General features: G+C 43.2%; 1 protein-coding gene across 1 annotated transcript in view; it reads right to left on the reverse strand.

The window, feature by feature from the left end:
* The window catches only part of LOC137421586 (phospholipid phosphatase-related protein type 5), a 98,509-nt gene that overhangs the window by 16,525 nt on the left and 62,378 nt on the right, over positions 1 to 19,606 (reverse strand). Inside the window, exons 5-7 of the mRNA XM_068107790.2 lie at positions 16,048 to 16,100; positions 5,049 to 5,246; positions 1,820 to 1,996 (exon numbers count right to left, since the gene is read on the reverse strand). Of these exons, the coding sequence (XP_067963891.1) occupies positions 1,820 to 1,996; positions 5,049 to 5,246; positions 16,048 to 16,100 (428 nt within the window). The remainder of the gene's footprint in view (positions 1 to 1,819; positions 1,997 to 5,048; positions 5,247 to 16,047; positions 16,101 to 19,606) is intronic.

The raw sequence follows: 19,606 nt of genomic DNA on the forward strand, positions 1-19,606 counted from the left end.
TATGGACTTATTCGGCCGAAACTTGGTGGACAGGTTGGGTGTGTGACAATGACGAATTGATTCGATTTTGATAAAGAACCAGATCTGGATACTATATTTTTTCAGTGATTCTTCACCATCGAGATGTAGAACCACAACAATATATAGCACGATATCTCAGAAAATTTACGGATGGATTCAGACAAAACTTGGTGGATGAGTTGGATAAGTAGCAAGAACAAGCTGATTAGATTTTGGTTCAGGACCGGATGCAGATCCGGCCTATCAGTGGGATACAAAACATAAACTGTTCAGCCTGGTGGAGGTGTGCGCTCTACCGGGTGCCCTTATTGTTTTATTATGTCACGGGCAATATCTGTTGGCACACCTTACAACAATTGGTCTTTAAGGTAGGTAAACATGGCTAGACTAACAAGCATTCTGAGTATTTCGCTGTAATACATGTCCCCTACCAAAGTTCAAAGTGCCATAACTTTGTCAAAAATGATCGAATATGCAAATTTATGCACGGTTGATGCTGGTTTTCAAACTTGATCTGAGCTATGCTGAGACACGTATGTCACGCCTCGCCTCGTTGATAAGCCCGCAAGGTCGCTCCGTGGAGCAGCCTGCACGTATTGCACTGTGTGAATTATATAAATTATTACCAACTCACGGTCTGAGGTACTAGCGATTCAAGAGATATACATTTTTTATTATTAAATATTTTCGTTTAATTAACGATATCTGCCAAACCACGTGACCCATCACAAGACTGACATGCTGAACAGATCTGTGAAGTTTCCCCTCGATTGGATCAAAAATGAGGGACGGGCTCGGTTTTAAAGGTTCATGCTTAAAAACGTCATAACTCTGAAACCATGTGACGCATGACGTCATGCTCGCTGACTTTTTCTGTTCGTCATGGGTATGCGATTCCGGCTGCAAAGTTTGGCCTCGATCTGTTCAGCCGTTGCAGAGAAAAAGGGGTTTTCGTGTTTTCACGAAAAACAATATGGCGACCGAATCACGTGACCTGTGACGTCATAATTACCATTAAAATATTTCACAGACCGAGTCCCCCCTATGGTGAAAATTTGATCTCAATGGGTCCAATTATTGCAGAGAAAATGTTTTTTAAAGGAAATTAAAACTTAAAATGGCACTGAGTTAAGGATAATCAGAATTATCAGAATTCCCAAAGTTAAAAGTGTCACAACCTTGTCAAAAATGATCGAAACGTCGTGAAGTTCGAACTCGACCTGTAACTTATCATGAGGAAACCATGTGCGAAGTTTGAAATCATTAGCGTTAAGAGTTTAGAAAAAAAGTCCGGAAAACTGTTCTTTGCGTGACGGACGGACAGACTGACAGACGGAGGGACGGCGTGCAAACCTATAGTCCCCTCCGGTGTACACCGGTAGGGGACTAATAACTGCTGCTTTAGTTCCATAAATGGTTAAATAGTTGGTTTTTATATGGTTTGCGTTCAAATAGTACAGTGGGATCTTTTAATGTGCACATTAGAGCAGACCCAAGATAACTGACATAACACCTTCCCCCATTATCTGAACCTGAACTGACCATGGGACTCAAATCCACAACAGTGAAGTGCTGCAGAATGGGCTTCAACACAAGTTGCTCAACACAAGCAGCCTAACACTTTATTATTATCTGCATAGCACTTGAAGCCAAGATCATTTGCTAAATTAATGAGTTGTTCGACTGCACATATTGGACAATAACTTAAAATTGGTAAACATCCTTACAGAAGAGAGAAATGGTAAAACAGCGGTCGTGAAAATGTGCATACCGGTATATATATATATATATTACTGACCAGGAAGATGGCGATTCCAACTCCAATGACAAAGCCACCAGCAACATCCTGCCAGTGATTCCGACACTCGGCCACACGAGCGGCTCCGCATACAGCTGCCAATCCAAGTGCCACCAAACCCAAACTTGGCCGTAGCAGGCGAGAGCCCCTGGGCGTACCAACCCCGGTGATGTACAGCTGAGGTTGGTTTAAGGAAGTGAGTCGAGACAAGCAGAGCGTCTTGCTTTATGATTTGCTTCCCATGTGAAGACAAAACTATGAATCATGGATACTCTTGTTTTCCTGTTTTTCCTGTTCACACAGTTTTATGGTTTAAACACAGTTTTTAATTCCTGTATTTTTACTTCCTCAAAAACTCTTCAGACTATTCTCTCTTTCTTCACTTTTCTATCAATGCAGTTCTTTTATTTAAGGGCTGAGCTCGTTGAGGACTATATAGTCCGTGACTGGAGCCTTCAACATAAAAAATAAATCCATCCCTTAATTCATAAATTGTATACTACTTCTGCTATTCCAGGATATTGGTACAGACTGCTGTGTAATGTTAAAGGTCCTACATTTTGCACACAACTGTTAATTTTTTATATGACATCTATCTATAATTCCAGTAATCTCTGTACGTTTGTACGTTTGTACGTTTGTACGTCTGTTTCTCTGTGACCGCTGTTTCTCGACAACCACGGGTCCGATATACTTTTAACTTGCCAGGTATATTGCTGGGGACCCGAGGATGTGCCTTTTCAAGGTTTCATATTAATCGGACAATTACTTACCGAGCTATGTCCAAAAAACGATTCAACCAATCAGAGAGCAGCGAACGATCGCGTGTGCCGAACGTGGAGGACACACTCTGCCTCGGATGGCACATTTGAGAGCGTATTCATTTATTTCACGTTTGCAAACTATGTTGGCGTTAAACTATGTTTTAAAACTAATAAAACCGAATTTGCGATTCATTCGCTTTCCTGCGCGTTTGTGCACGCGATGGCGATTTCTTTACCAAACTCCGGAAGCCGTTCGCTTTGGACCAAACCATTGCATGTAAATAGAGGGGGGGGATTGTCACCGTACTCGCAAGCCGTTCGCTTTGGACCAAACCATTTCATGTAAATAGAGGGGGGGGATATAATTTTAGATATCTATCTATAATTCCAGTAATCTCTGTCTGTCTGTCTGTACGTTTGTTTGTTTGTCTGTGACCGCTGTTTCTCGACAACTACCGGTCCGATATACTTGAAACTTGCCAGGTATATTGCTGGGGACCCGAGGATGTGCCTTTTCAAGGTTTCATATTAATCGGACAATTACTTACCGAGCTATGTCCAAAAAACGATTCAACCAATCAGAGAGCAGCGAACGATCGCGTGTGCCGAACGTGGCGGGCACACTCTGCCTCGGATGGCACATTTGAGAGCGTATTCATTTATTTCACGTTTGCAAACTATGTTGGCGTTAAACTATGTTTTACAACTAATAAAAACGAATTTGCGATTCATTCGCTTTCCTGCGCGTTTGTGTACGCGATGGCGATTTCTTTACCAAACTCCGGAAGCCGTTCGCTTTGGACCGAACCATTGCATGTAAATAGAGGGGGGGGGGGATTGTCACCACTCGCAAGCCGTTCGCTTTGGACCAAACCATTTCATGTAAATAGAGGGGGGGGGATATAATTTTAGATATATATATAGTACGGGCATGCCCTAGTCTATCTATAATTCCAGTAATCTCTGTACGTTTGTACGTTTGTACGTTTGTCTGTGACCGCTGTTTCTCGACAACTACCGGTCCGATATACTTGAAACTTGCCAGGTATATTGCTGGGGACCCGAGGATGTGCCTTTTCAAGGTTTGAAATTAATCGGACAAGTACTTACCGAGCTATGGCGATTTAGCCGTTCGCCGTTCGCTTTGGCGTTGCGAATGGACCAAACCATTCATGTAAATAGAGGGGGGGGGGGGGGGGGTTCTGTGGTCGTTCGCTTTGGCTTTGCGAATGGACCAAACCATTCATGTAAATAGAGGGGGGGGTTCTGTGGTCGTTCGCTTTGGCTTTGCGAATGGACCAAACCATTCATGTAAATAGAGGGGGGGGGGGGGGTTCTGTGGTCGTTGCGAATGGACCAAACCATTCACATCGAATCATCGAATCACATCGAATGGACCAAACCGTTCGCTTTGGACCAAACCATTGCATGTAAATAGAGGGGGGGGGTTCTGTGGTCGTTGCGAATGGACCAAACCATTCATGTAAATAGAGGGGGGGGGGGGTTCTGTGGTCGTTACTGCCACGTGGTTTCAAAGTTTTTTTTTGTTGTTGTTGTTTGCACGCATGTTTTTTTGCACCCACGTACGGGCACGCCCTAGGATGTTTACACACACACACCCCTACACAAATTTTTTTTTTTTTTTTTTTTGGCAAGGAACGGGCACCCACGTACGGGCACGTCCTAGCTTATATATAGTACGGGCATGCCCTAGTACTCACAATGGTGACAGTATAACAATCATCATCACCAACCACCTTTAGAGGCCGTTTTTCCCCGCAGGGCGGGGGTTGGCCTTTTTCGGACACCGTGGCCCCCTTTTTGAAGCAATGTTTTATGGCCGGATGCCCTTCCTGCTGCCAACCCTGTTAGTCGCCCCTTGTGACACACAGGGAATTACCAGTGACCTGGTACTCAATTTGCCGACCTCGGAAGGATGACAGGCTGAGTCAACCCCCCTGGTGTTAATTCAGCGATCGACCGGGATTCAAACCCAGGATCCTAGGATCCCAAGCAGGCACCCTAACCGCTGACCGGGATTCAAACCCAGGATCCTAGGATCCCAAGCTGGCACCCTAACCGCTGACTGGGATTCAAACCCAGGATCCTAGGATCCCAAGCTGGCACCCTAACCGCTGACTGGGATTCAAACCCAGGATCCTAGGATCCCAAGCAGGCACCCTAACCGCTGACCGGGATTCAAACCCAGGATCCTAGGATCCCAAGCTGGCACCCTAACCGCTGACTGGGATTCAAACCCAGGATCCTAGGATCCCAAGCTGGCACCCTAACCGCTGACCGGGATTCTGAACCCAGGATCTTAGGATTCCAAGCTGGCACCCTAACCGCTAAGCCAACACCAGGCTTGATAGTATAACAATATAAGTAATAATATAATAACAGTAAAAATAATAACAAGAATAATCATAATCTCATATCTACTTCTCAACACCAACAAACCTTACCGCAGTAAACAGTGCACTATACATGGCAATGGCAGCCTCCTTGCAGGGAAAAGATCGAGCGGCCATTGCCACAGGCCCTGGCTGGCCGGAGCAGGCAGAAGGACCAGGGGCGAAGGCAGGAGGGTCGCGGCAAACCAAAGCCGACAGATTGGGACGACACACAGACAGGAAATGAGGTGCTAGGCTCCCCGTCACGACCTGCATGCCCACAAGCAATGGCGATTGTTATTTTGATTGGCTAAGATAATTGTTGATAAGTTTTGTCTGGTAGAATCTCATTAGGAAGGATATTTTCTGAAAGACATATTCGACAAGATGAATAGCACGTCGTTTATAATTACCACTCTGATCAAGACAAATTCGGTGATACAAATTCCCGAAAAAGTTTTTAAAAAATAATACGATTTTAACCCTTGGATGCAGTGATTGGGCCTCAGAGGCCCACATGGTTTTTTTTGTTGCAAAAACTATGCTGTACAATTTTTTTTTGGAATGAGCCTCATTTTCACCGACTTTCATGTTGTTACACAAAATTCAGTGACATAAATAAAAATTTCATTCAGGCTCGTGGGAAAATCTTCATTCTCCACTTATAACCCGAAAATTCGAAATGAATGCAGGCCTGGGGCCTTCGAGGCCCCTCATAAATGTTGGTGTACTACTATGTTATATCATTATTTTCTTGATATGAGCCTCATTATATGCTCCTATAACTTGGTTACAAATAATTCAGTGACAAAAATGTGAAAATTTAAAAACTTTCCACGAATACATTCGTGGGGCCTAAGAGGCCCAATGGCTGCACAGGTGTCGGATTTTTTTTTTTTTTTTTTTTTTTGTATACAAGATCGAGGCTCGTGAAAGAGCGAACATTAATCACACAGAAAGACAAACCGACACATAAAACATATAACATCGGGAGCGGTAGACAAGATGGGGAGAGAGGGGGAAGGACACAAACACAACATTTGAGAGCAGGGACCGAGAGACATGGAGACATCGAGAGATCTGAGAGAGGGCGAGGGCTTTGGGGGGGGGGGGCATGGGAAGGGGGCGGTGGGAGAGGTATAAAACATATGGACACTGCCAGGACTTCCAGGAAAGAAGTTGGAATTTCAAACAAGGTGGATCTGGGGTGAATTAGCGGGGGTAGAAAAGATCAAGGTTTTGGATGGGGGAAGATAAGAGATGGTGGTGAACAGCTGTTTTAAAGACCTGGAGGGAGGAGTGGGATTGAAGGGAGTGAGGGAGTTTGTTCCAGAGGCGGGAGAAAAGAGGAATGAAAGAGTGAAGGTGAGCAGAGAGCCGAGATTTCGGCAGTTTAACCATCAGAGGGTTGCTGGCAGATCTTGTGCGACCTGTAGGAATATTTGGGGGACAGAGCACAGAGAGAGCTGGGGGTGCAAGGCCGGAGAGGAGTCGGTAGAAGACAGAAAGACCACCTACCTGCCTGCGGTGAGTGAGTGAAAGGCCCTCAGAGATAGCTTCATCGCGGGAAATTCCAATAATTCTGAAAGCTTTGGTTTCAACAGCGTGAAGCCGAGCTAGGTGTGAGGCAGGAGCACCGGCCCATAGGGGAGAACAGTATTCCATTGAGCTGCGGATGAAAGCCTTGTATGTGGTGAGGAGCTCAGGTGTGCCGAGGAAGGACTTCGCACGACGGAGGATGCCCAGTCGGCGACTGGCTTTGGAGGCCAGCTTGGAAATGTGGTTTTCCCAAGAAAGATCATGGCAGATAGTGAGACCCAAAATCTTGAGCGACAGAACTTCTTGGAGAGGATTGTTGAGAAAGTAGATGGGAGGGTTGTCCAGTCGATCTTTTCGGAGAGACATAGTAAGAGTGTGAGATTTGTCAGGATTGAAAGACATGTTCCACTTGTTTGACCAGTCTGTGATTTTGTCCAGGTCTTCAGAGAGTGAGGAGGCAGCAGACTGCCGATCTGAGGGAAGAGGAATGGAGCGGCAGAGAGTGGAGTCATCAGCAAAGAGATAGAGAGGATTTTCGAGAGAGTCAGAGAGATCATTGATGAAGACCAGAAAAAGCACGGGGCCCAGAACACTGCCTTGGGGAACTCCAGCCTGAACAGGAAGAGGAGATGAGAGAAACCCATTCAGGGCCACACGTTGACGACGACTAGAGAGGAAGTCCGCCAGCCATGCGTGGAGATTTCCATGGATACCAAAGGAGGAGAGTTTGGTGAGCAGAGCGGGGTGCCAGACCGTGTCGAAGGCACGTGATATGTCGAGGGAGACAGCTCTAATTTCCTGTTTGGCATTGAGGACCTCCATCCATTGTTGAGACAGCAGAAGCAGCATGTCCAGAGTAGAGTGACCTGGTCTGAAACCAAATTGATGATCAGAGATCAAGCCATTGGAGAAGAGGAAAGATTTCATATCCGAAGCAATGATGGATTCCATGACTTTGCTGATAATTGGGAGAAGGCTGATTGGTCTGTAGTTGCTAGGATCTGTTTTTGCACCTTTTTTGTGCAAAGCGGTGATGTTGGCTGATTTCCAAGCAGATGGCAGTTGACCTTGAGCAAAAGAGAGGGTGAAGAGAACAGAGAGAGGGTGAGATAGAGCAGCAGAGCAGGATTTTAGGACCCGTGGGCTGATGCCGTCGGGTCCAGTTGCAGAATCAGAGTCGAGGGTTGACAGAAACTTTTCCACCTTGTCAGGAGGAAAGGACACGGAGTCCAGGAGCAGCAGGGTACGACTGGGCATGGTAGGTACAGAGAGGGATGGGTTTGGGACACAAGATTTAGAGGCAAACACAGAGTTGAGGCATTCAGCTTTTTCACGTGCGGAGTCAGCTGTGTAGCCGTTTGAGGTAAGGGAGGGGATGGAGGGGGAACAAACACCAGAAACGGATTTGACCAGACGCCACCAGGATTTGGAAGAGGGAGACAGATAAGAGAGTTCGGTCTGATTTTTTTTTGAAAGTTCGGTCTGAAAGATTTTTGACAGTTGTGGACATATGCATTCTAAATAAAATGATCAGTGAATCATATTTTTTGAGCAAATACTCCTCCATGAGCCTCAACGTTTTCGAGAAAAAAAAGTTGAAAAACCAAGAACAAAAATTATTTTTTGCAAAAATATTTTTAAAAAGATTTATGACTTGTATGGGATTCTTCCAACTAATAGGATCAATGATTCACATTTTCTGAGCAAATAGACATCCATTAGCTTCGACTTGGATTGAAAAAGGATATGAAAGAAATAAATCTATAAAAAAAAAAAAAAATGACACGAATACATCCGTTGGGCCTCCGAGGCCCAATGGCTGTGTTTATGTAGTATTTTTGATGCCTGCATCTAAGAGTTAAGGCCGATTATAGAGGAGCATGTATGTATGTATGTACATACATAGACATATGTATACGGTGGAACATCTGCCGCTCAGGATTCATAATTGCAGGAAAAAAAGCAGCACGCCGAGCCGTAAAGAATGAAATTTTTTTATTGTTGCCTGATGTTTCAAGAACAACCTCATTTCCTTCCTCAGAGGCAGTAAGTGCATGTCAGTGTGACCGTGGATTTGTCCACGTCCAGCTGTCCATGCCAATTATTTGGCTTCTTGTGTATACATTCTCATGTCCTGGTCCTGTGTCGTGAGTGTTTGTCACCGATGCAGTGGTGCAACATTGACACCATGGGTTATGTTCAAAATGGCGGCAAGCAAACTGGAGAAAGCTTCCTGCATCATGGAATTCAAGATAAAATCAGAAACAATTGTGCAACGACATTTCCAGACAGGTTATGAAAAAAAAAACCCAACCAGGAAGTCCATCTACGACTGGTACAAACAGTTCGAAGGCTCAGGTTGTCTCCGCGAGAGAAAGAGCACCGGGCGCTGTGCTGCGACTTCAGAGAAGACTGTGCAGCGAATGCGGGAGTCAACAGTCCAAAAACGTCAACCAATAGAACAAGCAGTGAGCTACAGATTCCACAGACGACAGTTTGTCGTGTACTGTGGAAGCTCCTAATCATGAAACCTTACGAGCTGGAGTTACGGTAAGCCTGGAAGGCCAGTGACAAAGTCATTCGTTACGATTTATGCTGTGAAATGCAAGAGAGACTGGAGGATGAAGAGTTTGCAGAAAGGTTAATTTTCTCTGATGAAGCAATTTTCCACTTAGGAGGAAAGGTCAACCGCCACATTATCAGTGTGAAGGGCTCTCAAAATCCACATGTTGTCATCAAACATGAATGCAATTCACCAAAAGTTAATGTTTTCCAACATTTCCAACAAAACAGTTTATGGACCATTCTTCTTCATCGGAAACACAGTTTCTGGTATGTCCTCTTTGGATATGTTGATAAACTGGCTGATGCCTCCCCCAGCTTCATGCTGATTCACATTACTTTATTTTCCAACAAGATGGTGCACCCCCTCATTTCCATTCGGGTGTGCGCCCATTGCCTGAATTCCAACCTATCACGTCGATGGATTGTACGTGCTGTGGCAAGAGACCTGCCTTTGTTCAGATGGCCACCGAGATTGTCGGATATGACACCCTGTGACTTGTTTTTGTGGGATTTTGTCGGATATGCTGTATATGTACTCCCATTGCCAAAATATATCGATGATCTGAAGCGCTCATGACTGAGGCCGTGGCTGCTGTCACCTGTGACATACTGCGAAGAGTGTGGAAATAACTGGATTATTGACTCGACGTATGCCGCGTCACACGTGGAAGTCATATCGAGAGCTTGTAAGGTGTGAAAATAACTTTTAAATGTCTCCCTTCAGTCTATATAAAGCACATTGCCATATGTTCAATAGTAAAATAATTTTTGAAAAGGTTTACTTGTATTTGAATAACCCTGTATGTATGTGTATACATACATACATACATACATACATACATACATACATACATACATACAGTGCCTATAGAAAGCTTTCAATTTTTTCACCCTTTGTTACCTTATAGCCTGGAATTAAATTTCATTAAATCAAACTTTTTCCACCTTTATTTACACATCATAACCAACAACTTTCAAGTGAAAAACAAATTCCACAAATTTCAGAAAATTAATTAAAAATACAAAACTAGAATATCTTGTCTGGATAAGTGTCCACCCCCTTTATAATACCAATTGTAAATTAGCTCAGATGTAACCAATCACTTTCAAAATCACACACTAAGTTAATTGGCCTCCACCTGTGTTAAATTGTAGTTATTACGATTATTTCCGAATAAAATCAGCTGTTCCTGTATGTTTCCTCTGCTGGGTCGTGCATTTCACAGCAAAGACTCAACCATGAGCACCAAGGAGCTATCAAAAAAACTCCGGGATAAAGTTGTGGAAAGGCACAGATCAGGGGATGGGTATAAAAATATTTCAAAGGTCTTGAATATCCCTTGGAGTCAAAAGAATCATTAAGAAGTGGAAGGCGTATGGTACCACCAAGACCCTGCCTACATCAGGCCGTCCCTCCAAACTGGATGACCAAGCAAAGAGGAGACTGATCAGAGAGGCCACCAAGAGGCCACTGGCATCTTTGAAAGAGCAACAGGCCTTAATGGCAAAGACTGCTCACTGTGTGCATGTGACAACAATATCCCAAGCACTCCACAAGTCTGGCCTGTACGGTATGGTGGCAAGAAGGGAGCCATTACTCAAAAAAGCCCACCTGGAGTCTCGTTTGAGGTATGCAAAAACTACTCTGGAGATTCTGAAGCCATGTGGCAAAATGTTTTGTGGTCTGACGAAACTAAGATTGAACATTTTGGCCTGAATACAAAACGTTACGTTTGGTGCAAACCCAACACAGCACATCACCCAAAGAACACCATCCCAACTGTGAAGCATGGTGGTGGCATCATCATGTTATGGGGATGTTTCTCATCAGCAGGGACTGTGGCACTTGTCAGGATAGAAGGGAAAATGGATGGAGCAAAATACATAAGAATCCAAAAAAGCACATTATAGAGGAAAACCTGCTGCCCTCTGCAAGGAAGCTGAAATTGGGACGGAAGTTCACCTTTAAGCATGACAACGACCAAAAGCACATAGCCAAAGCTACACTGGAGTGGCTAAGGAACAAAAAGATAAATGTCCTTGAGTGGCTCAATCAGAGCCCCGACCTAAATCCAATCAAAAATCTGTTACATGATTTGGAGATTGCTGTCCATCAACACTCTCCACGCACCTTGACTGATCTTGCACAGTTTTGTATAGAAAAATGGGCAAATATTGCTCAATTAAGGTGTGCAAAGTTGGTAGAGACCTATCCCAACACACTCACAGCTGTAATTGCTGTCAAAGGTGCTTCCACCAAGTATTAACTGAGGGGGGTGGACACTTATCCAACCAAAATATTATAGTTTTGTATTTTAAATTAATTTTATGAAATTTGTAGAATTTGTTTTTCACATGGAAGTTGAGGGTTTCCAACCCCATTTTTGACAATAATTGAATAAAAGAGGTAAGGTGTCCATAAGTTGCGATTCCCAAGCTGCATGCACCACAATCAAATAAGGCCCACCCTTAAGCATCAGGCAACATACATCAGGGTGTGCATGACGTCAGTAGGAACAACAGTAAAAGGCATTGGAAAGAAAATGTTATTTGTTTTGTTTCACCATTGAAGAGCAGGAAAAGAACGAATGAATGGCTTTTGTGGCATAGCAGATAAACTGCATTTGGATGAAGTCTCTTGTGTTAAACATCTCCAGCTCAATCTGCGTAATTATTCCAAATCTTTCATTCTGTGGCATTTAAATTGCTTATTATCCATTCATTTCACCTGGCATGTGGAGCCTCTTCAATGAACTTTCACCACTTTTGTCAGTCTTGGGCCCACATTCCGATTTTATCCCAGGTGACCTTCACTCCTTTCATTTCCTTCTCAACGGTGTGTCGCCAGGTATCTCTTGGCCGTCCAATCTTTCTCTTCCCGTCAGGTGTCCAGCATATTGCTCTTTTCGATACATCTTGATCATGCATTTGTAACAAGTGATCAATGCATGTCCACCTCCTAATTTTGAGAGATGGACGGAGGTTGTGTCTGTGTTTGTCTGTCTGTCTGTAAGCAGGTTATCTCACAAAGCTATGGATGGATTCGGATGACATTTGGGGGACAGGTTGGGTGTGTGACAAGGATGAATTGATTGGATGTTGGTGCAGATCCAACGATCATTTTTTAGTGATTCTTCACCATTGAGACACAGGGCCAAAAACGATATAAAGCATGATATCTCAAAAGAGTTGTGGACGGGTTCGGACAAAACTTGGTGGACACGTTGGGTGTGTACAAGGTAGAATCAATTCAATTTTGGTAAAGATCTGAATCTGCTATTTTTAAAGTGATTCTTTACCATTTGAGTGATCGGGCTCAAAACCATGTATAGCAAGATATCTCAAAAAGTTATGGACAGATTCGGACAAAACGTGGTGGTCAGGTTGGGTGTGTGACAAGGATGAATCGATTCGATTTTGGTGAAGATCTGAATCTGGATCGGGATACGATATTTTTAAAAAAAATGTTTGAAGTGATTCTTCACCATAATTTGAGAGATGGGACCCAAAACAATATATGTGTCGTATGATATCTCAAAATGTTTTGGCAAAACTTGGTGGAAGAGTTGGTTAGGTGATGAGAACAAGCGATTATATTTTAGTTCAGGTCCGAGTACGGATCCGCCTCCGTGGGATACAAAATGTAAACTACTCAGCCTAACGGGGGTATGCGCTCTACCAAGTGCCCTTCTAGTTTATTACTCTGATGACATATTCCAAATAATTACAATTATTGATTACAACATGATACTCATAATATTTTAACTTTAATTAGGATGGTGAAGTCGGTGAAAAACAAAGTGGAGCAAGTAAAATGAAGCAATGAAAGAGAGAAATGTTCTGCAAGAATCTTCAGGATTGAAAGAGGCAGACAAACCAGAAGAAGAAGAACAAGAACAAGAAGCAGACGCGAGAAGAGAAAGAGGAGATTATCAGTAAAATCGGAGCCTCCGTTAGGCGCCCGTGGAGCGAGCAGCCACTGGGGGCCACCACCAAAGAGGGGCCTCTCACATCAGCCACAGCATATTGAAAGTCCAGTTGTGTAACATAGATGTTTCCAATAACACTAGTCATGCATATCTACCGGCTACCAATCGCTTCACTGACGGATTTAATCAGACATCATGTTGCACTTCACAACCACATGGCATATCTATCTGTAAATCTCAAAGAAGATGAAAAATACAGTGAAACACTCGAAAACCGGACCTTTCGTGGCAGAGGGATTGTTGTTGTTGTTGTTGTTGTTTTTGTGCTCCTTCCGTGTCCATCATGCTTTATTTTAAAATCTTAAATGGTTTCTGTTACCATACACTAAACATCTTCTTCATCCAATTCAGAAAGATAGACGGACTTTTAAAATAGAAACCTGTATCTTTATGTTTAAAACAGACATTGATTTTTTGACAAAACAGACATTGACAGACAAGTATAATCGATCATTAGGGGACCAAGTCTATAAGAGACTTGGTCTCCTTTTGTTATTGGACTTCTTATTATTCTTTGCGCCAAATTTTGTGGAAGCTGCAGCGTCGGCACTGTTGCTCTGATCAACGATCAAGTTGAAACTTTCCAGGAATGTTGGGGCCAATGGGAATTGATGCCATCTTTTTTCCGAATTTTGATTTTGCAATCACCATGGCAACTAGCTTGTATTTTAGCGAAAACTTTAAAGATCTTCTTCTCCGAAACCGCAAATGCTATCGATTTGAATATTGTCATGTTATGATCGACTACCCATGGTGCAAAAAAGTTGTATGAGATGACGTCATTGGTGAACCGGTTTGGCAGCGACGTTGAGATAAAAAAAATTTTTATATCCGATTAGCACAAAATATTTTTGTGGCAACTATTCATCAATAAGAACTTGAATATCCAAAATTTTTTGATTGGTCACATGGTCTGGCAATGAAAAAGAAAACAAAATTGATCAAAATTGATGTCATATGTCACGTGACCAAGCGGCTATATTGGATTTCATGAAAACCTTTAAAATGCATCTCCGCCTTAATTTTTCGAGATAGAGTTGAAACTTGCACCACTTATAGTATATGCCACTGGAGTTAATGTATATCCTCTGGATGACGTCATAGGTCACATAGCATTGTGGCCATATTGGATTTCATGAAAAACCTGTAAAATGGACCTCCTCCATGTTTCAGATCGATTCAGTTCAACCTTTGCATAATTGGGTCCGGGCTGCCGTTGTTGCACAATTGTCCAATCAGAATGGGGTGGCTTGGTCCCCGGGGCATCACTGCTAGCAGTTTTAATTTCTTCTTGTTTCCATACTTTTTCCAGTAATATCCCTACATTCTTTTTCGATTTTTAAATGTTTTTATTACTTGTTAAATAGTTTTCCAAAGACCTCAAAGTAAATCGAATGAAATGTACTTTGAATCATTTCTGATTTTACGTCATTTCCTCCATCTTGCGGAAGTACCTTTAGGATGTCAGTCAGCGTTATCTTCTTTCTTAACATACTCGGCATTAGGTCCACATAAGCTATCCTGGCAATAATGAACAGCGATTGACATTTCACTTAATTCATTGTTGGCCACATATCACACTCTGGGTGACCCATACTACCAGTACCGTGAAATGGGGTGAATAGGCAAACAGCAAGGTGAATAGGGACACAAACTGAAAAAAGTTCGGAAACTTTTTTTGCTGAAAATTGATAGCCATACTGATTTGTTGATATTTGGGTTGAAAGTGTTCTCTTGTTTTTTTAAAAAGCAACTTATAGTCCCTATTAACCCCACATATGGGTTAAATAGGAATAAATAGGATTTTTATGGCTGTCCCTATTAACCCCACATATGGGTTAAATAGGAATAAATAGGATTTTTATGGCTGCCCCTATTAACCCCACATATGGGTTAAATAGGAATAAATAGGATTTTTATGGCTGCCCCTATTAACCCCACATATGGGTTAAATAGGAATAAATAGGATTTTTATGGCTGTCCCTATTAACCCCACATATGGGTTAAATAGGAATAAATAGGATTTTTATGGCTGTCCCTATTCACCCCGTTTACGGGTGAATAGGGAAAGTCACTAATACAAAAAAATAATAATCAAGAAATAGGGACAGTTTGGAGAAACTTTTTATCCCATTTTTTTTTTCATTGGCACCGTGGTTTATATTATGGGTGCATATTATGTGCATCCATCTGAGCTATCAATTTAGCAATAAGTTGGAAACTCAGGATTGTTTCTTGATTATTACTTTTTTGTATTAGTGACTTTCCCTATTCACCCGTAAAACGGGGTGAACAGGGACAGCCATAAAAATCCTATTTATTCCTATTTAACCCATATATGGGGTTAATAGGGACTATAAGTTGCTTTTTAAAAAAACAAGAGAACACCTTCAACCCAAATATCAACAAATCAGTATGGTTATCAATTTTCAGCAAAAAAAGTTTCCGAACTTTTTTTCAGTTTGTGTCCCTATTCACCTTGCTGTCCCTATTCACCTCATTTCACGGTACTATCCTCTCAAGTTTGGTTACAATCAGTACAGAGACAGACAGAGCTGGTCATTCTAATACTTCGCTAACCCCTCCAGAACCGAGGTATGGCCTGAAGATCTGTCACCATATTATTCGCCCACCAATAGAAAGGGCCCCCCACATGAGGTTTGCAGGGGGCCACCCACATACACAGCGGAGGCTCTGAGTAAAATAAGAGGTAAAAGTGAAGTACAAGGAAAGAAAACAGACACAAAAGACTAAAGAGGTTTGGGGGTGGTGGGAGGAATAGGCTAGAGGGGAGAAGTAACTTTTATATATTGATAGAAAGACAAATTATAATAGGAGACAAAAAGCAAATAAATGTTAACACCTTCAACACGAATGATAATGAAAGTTAGAAGGAAAAACATTTGGCATCGAAACATCACATATTGCAAAAGAGTAAGGAGCCATTTATCAAAAATGACCAAGATGATAGATAATACCTGGCACACGTTGGCAAACACAACTGTGGAGAAGTATCCAAAAGCGAAGACTCCTGCAAGGAAAATCCAGCAATCAAATGACCAGGATGAGAAGAGGAGACATTGGGAGTGGGATGTGAATGGGGGAGTTATTTCAACAAAGCAAAGTACAATCATCTCAATACAAATAAAAAGTAGTGAGCATGACAATCCCATGCATGTGTATGCATTGACTGCATTATCAGTATTGATCTCATATACCTAAACGTTTTAAACTGTTATGTTTTACATTGTAACATGCCAATGGTGCACAGGAAAATGATACTGAGATAGAAACAAATATTGCAAATTACAACTCAAACTAATTCGGACAAAAGAGAGTCACCAACCTTCAAATAGAATTTGGAAGAAAAGATACTATAAGAGCAAAATTCTACTTGTCTGCAAAGAGATAAATCAGCCCGCCAGATACGGATTGCAATCTGGATGCTACTGGAAGGGTCAGATTCTAGACAGTCTCGATTTAATCGGAATTGCCCGGAGATTGATCATAACTTTTGTTGGAGGCTCATGGCGTTCTCGCATCTGCAGTCTTAATTGACTTATGTAAAAAATAAACTTATAGTTACCAGATGATTCAAGAGGGCCGACGTTAAATCTGCTGCAACTACAGATTCCATAACTTGGTTTATGTTGCCTAGGAGTCAAGATAATCTTTTAAACCTTGAGATAACACAGAGGTTTGCTAAACACTATCAGGCATCCAATAAAGCAAACTTATTGACGAGGAGAGATGATGACACGCGTCTTTTGCTTAATGCCATTGTGGGCTTGGATGCAGAAATGCTGGAGTAAGACAGAAACTTTCGCACTTGGAAACGAGGCAGACAGCTTGAATAATAGCGTACCTTCACCATAATGCAGTGTCTGCTATTGGCAATTTACCAGATGGGAAGCTCTAGCTGTCGTCAATTTCTCCTGGGAATTGAAATCAGGATCAGGCAGCTCAGAGGAAATAGGATTCCAAAAGTGCTATCCTGTTACTCCAGTATTTAAACAAAAGAAAACGACTACAACCAACATGTAATATATTGTCGTGTTCACCGGAGGGATTAAGATCCCCCAAGGTGACGAATGGCCGATAAAGCTTTACACTCCGAGGCGTTCAGTCCAATTTTGGCGGTGTTATTTTATATGCGTGAGGGTGGAGGGCAGCAAGGCTATTAGCTGCACGAATTCCACTGGAGCGTCCTCGAGCCACAATAATCAAACAAGACCAACACGGATTTTAAATGCAACAAATAAAGGGTTTAATAAAAATAAATGCCAGGGACAAGTAAATGTGCGGTAATACTAATATTCCTAATCAAGGAACCCTCCATACAAACTCGTATACAACACAAGGGGAATAAATAAATGAAAGCAATAAAATGTGCATGTTGTGTTTGTTGCCTGCACTCCGCCTGGCATCCGTGACCGTCCAGGGTCGTCAAAATCCCGTGTCCCTGCACGGGAAAACACGCCTTGGCGTGAAGTCCGTTCACCCACCAGCCTCCGAACATGAAGCGAGCAGGTCCACGCTCCTTCCTGCTCGGCCGCACCGAGCCCATACTTTCCTCTCAGCACAGAGGTGAGACAAGGGAAGGATGCGTCCACTGAGGGTATGCATGAACTGTGCCTGACCATGCTGCCAACCACGAACCAAGCGAGTCAGAGCACACGAGCCACGACCGTCTGCAGTAAAACCCAAAGCCAAGAGAGGGAAAATGTGACTGCTTGTATGAATACCAAGAACCGAGAGAGGGAAAAATCCGGGACATGTACTTTTTACTCCTGGTGCTCGAACGTTCTCTGATGACGTCTGCGCATGCTCCAATCAAAGAGTCCCACCACATCGCTCCACAGCTACGACCAATCATCTCCTCTCGGGGCAGGGCCTCACGGCCCTTGTGATGACTCGGCTGATGGCATCAGTAGTAGTGTTTGAATGTCCGCATCCGGTAGCTTTTATGGTTTGTTTAGTATAGGTGCAGAGTGCATGGCTGGTGTTGCATGTGTCATAACGAACAAAGGAAAAGCCACAGAGGCAATTTACATACAGGGAATTACCATTATGCCCTACCTAATTAACATAGCTCCACCCCTCTCATGGAGACCATTATACACTTACCGGACACACGGAGCTGACTTACGTTACAGGTTTCTTCTTCATGACAGTCGGAGCACACTACCCGACACAATCCTACCTGGACTAGGGTATTTCATTGCCTACCCCCCATAAATGTAACAATATCGTTACTATAAAGTACAAACAATCTGTTTCTTTGCCAACTTCTCCTTCAGTTTTTCACTGATTTCGACCATAGTTGGCAGACATACTTAGGGACCTGCATGGTGTATCCTAAGGGGGTCAGCATCATGAGTCCTTGTACTCAGCAGTGGTTTGGGGGGAGGGGGGGGAGGGGGTGGGAGAAGAGAAAGTAGAGCTGCACCGTGAAGTATATTTCCGTAGATGTATCACTTATCCCAATGTTGAAGATCACAAATATGAGCACAAACTTCCCTGCAAATGTCTGCTGCTCTTCTTCTGCTCCAATGGGTTCTTATGATCATTTCCTTGTTCAAGTGGACATCTCTCTGGCCATTCTCAGAGAGCCACATCAGCGCCGATGAGTCTGGTATTTCACTCAGGCTGACTGGCACGGTCTTAAAGCATCCATCAATCATCTGGATTGGTCTCCCATCTCTACTGCATCTGACATGAACTCTTCCTGGGAATTCGTCCAACGTAAACTGCTCTCTCTCATGCACAGATTTATCCCATCTCGTCTTCATTTGTCGTACCATGCCAGTCGGCTTGAGTGAAATGCCAGACATGTCGGCGCTGAGGAGGCTCTCTGAGAACAGCCAGAGAGATGTCCACTTTAACAAGCAAATTATCAGATTGGAGCAGCAGAAGAGCAGCAGACATTTGCAGGGAAGTTTGTCATAAACCAAGTCTATCAGAGAAGATGCTCCGTTGACTGAGAACCGGGTCGGGAAATTGACAGATTGTGTCAGTCCCATTGAGTCACAGAAGTCCTTTACTGAGATGCCGTGGCTGGTGCGAGAGGTACCCACACCCAGCCAGCTGGCTTGATGACAGTTGAAGTCACCACATATGAGGAAGAGAGAGTTGGGATGAGTGGATAGAAGTTGGTCCATGTTGTCAGATAGCAAGATGTAAATTGAGTCATCACAGTTTGGTGGACGGTACAACACACATATGAAGAAAAGGTGGGAGCGGAGGGGAAGCCGTAGCTAGAGGTACACCTGGGGGTGTGGTGGGGTGAGGGATGTGCAGGGAGAGTGAGGAAGAGAGTTTTTGATAAAGATGGCAACCCCACCACCAGGACGAGGCTCAGGTCTATCATACTGGAGGAGGGAGTAACCAGGGAGAGAAATTAAGGAATCGGAGCCATCTTGAAGAAGTAAAGTTTCTGTTAAGCAGATTAAGTCTGGTTTGTCAAAAGCAACCTGTATGGAGAGATCAGTCATGTTTGAGGTCCATACTGTTAAGGAAGAGGGAGGGGGAGCAACG

The sequence above is a fragment of the Myxine glutinosa genome, chromosome 2 (assembly GCF_964187855.1).
Source record: "Myxine glutinosa chromosome 2, kmMyxGlut1.1, whole genome shotgun sequence".
Classification (NCBI taxonomy): Eukaryota; Metazoa; Chordata; class Myxini; order Myxiniformes; family Myxinidae; genus Myxine; species Myxine glutinosa.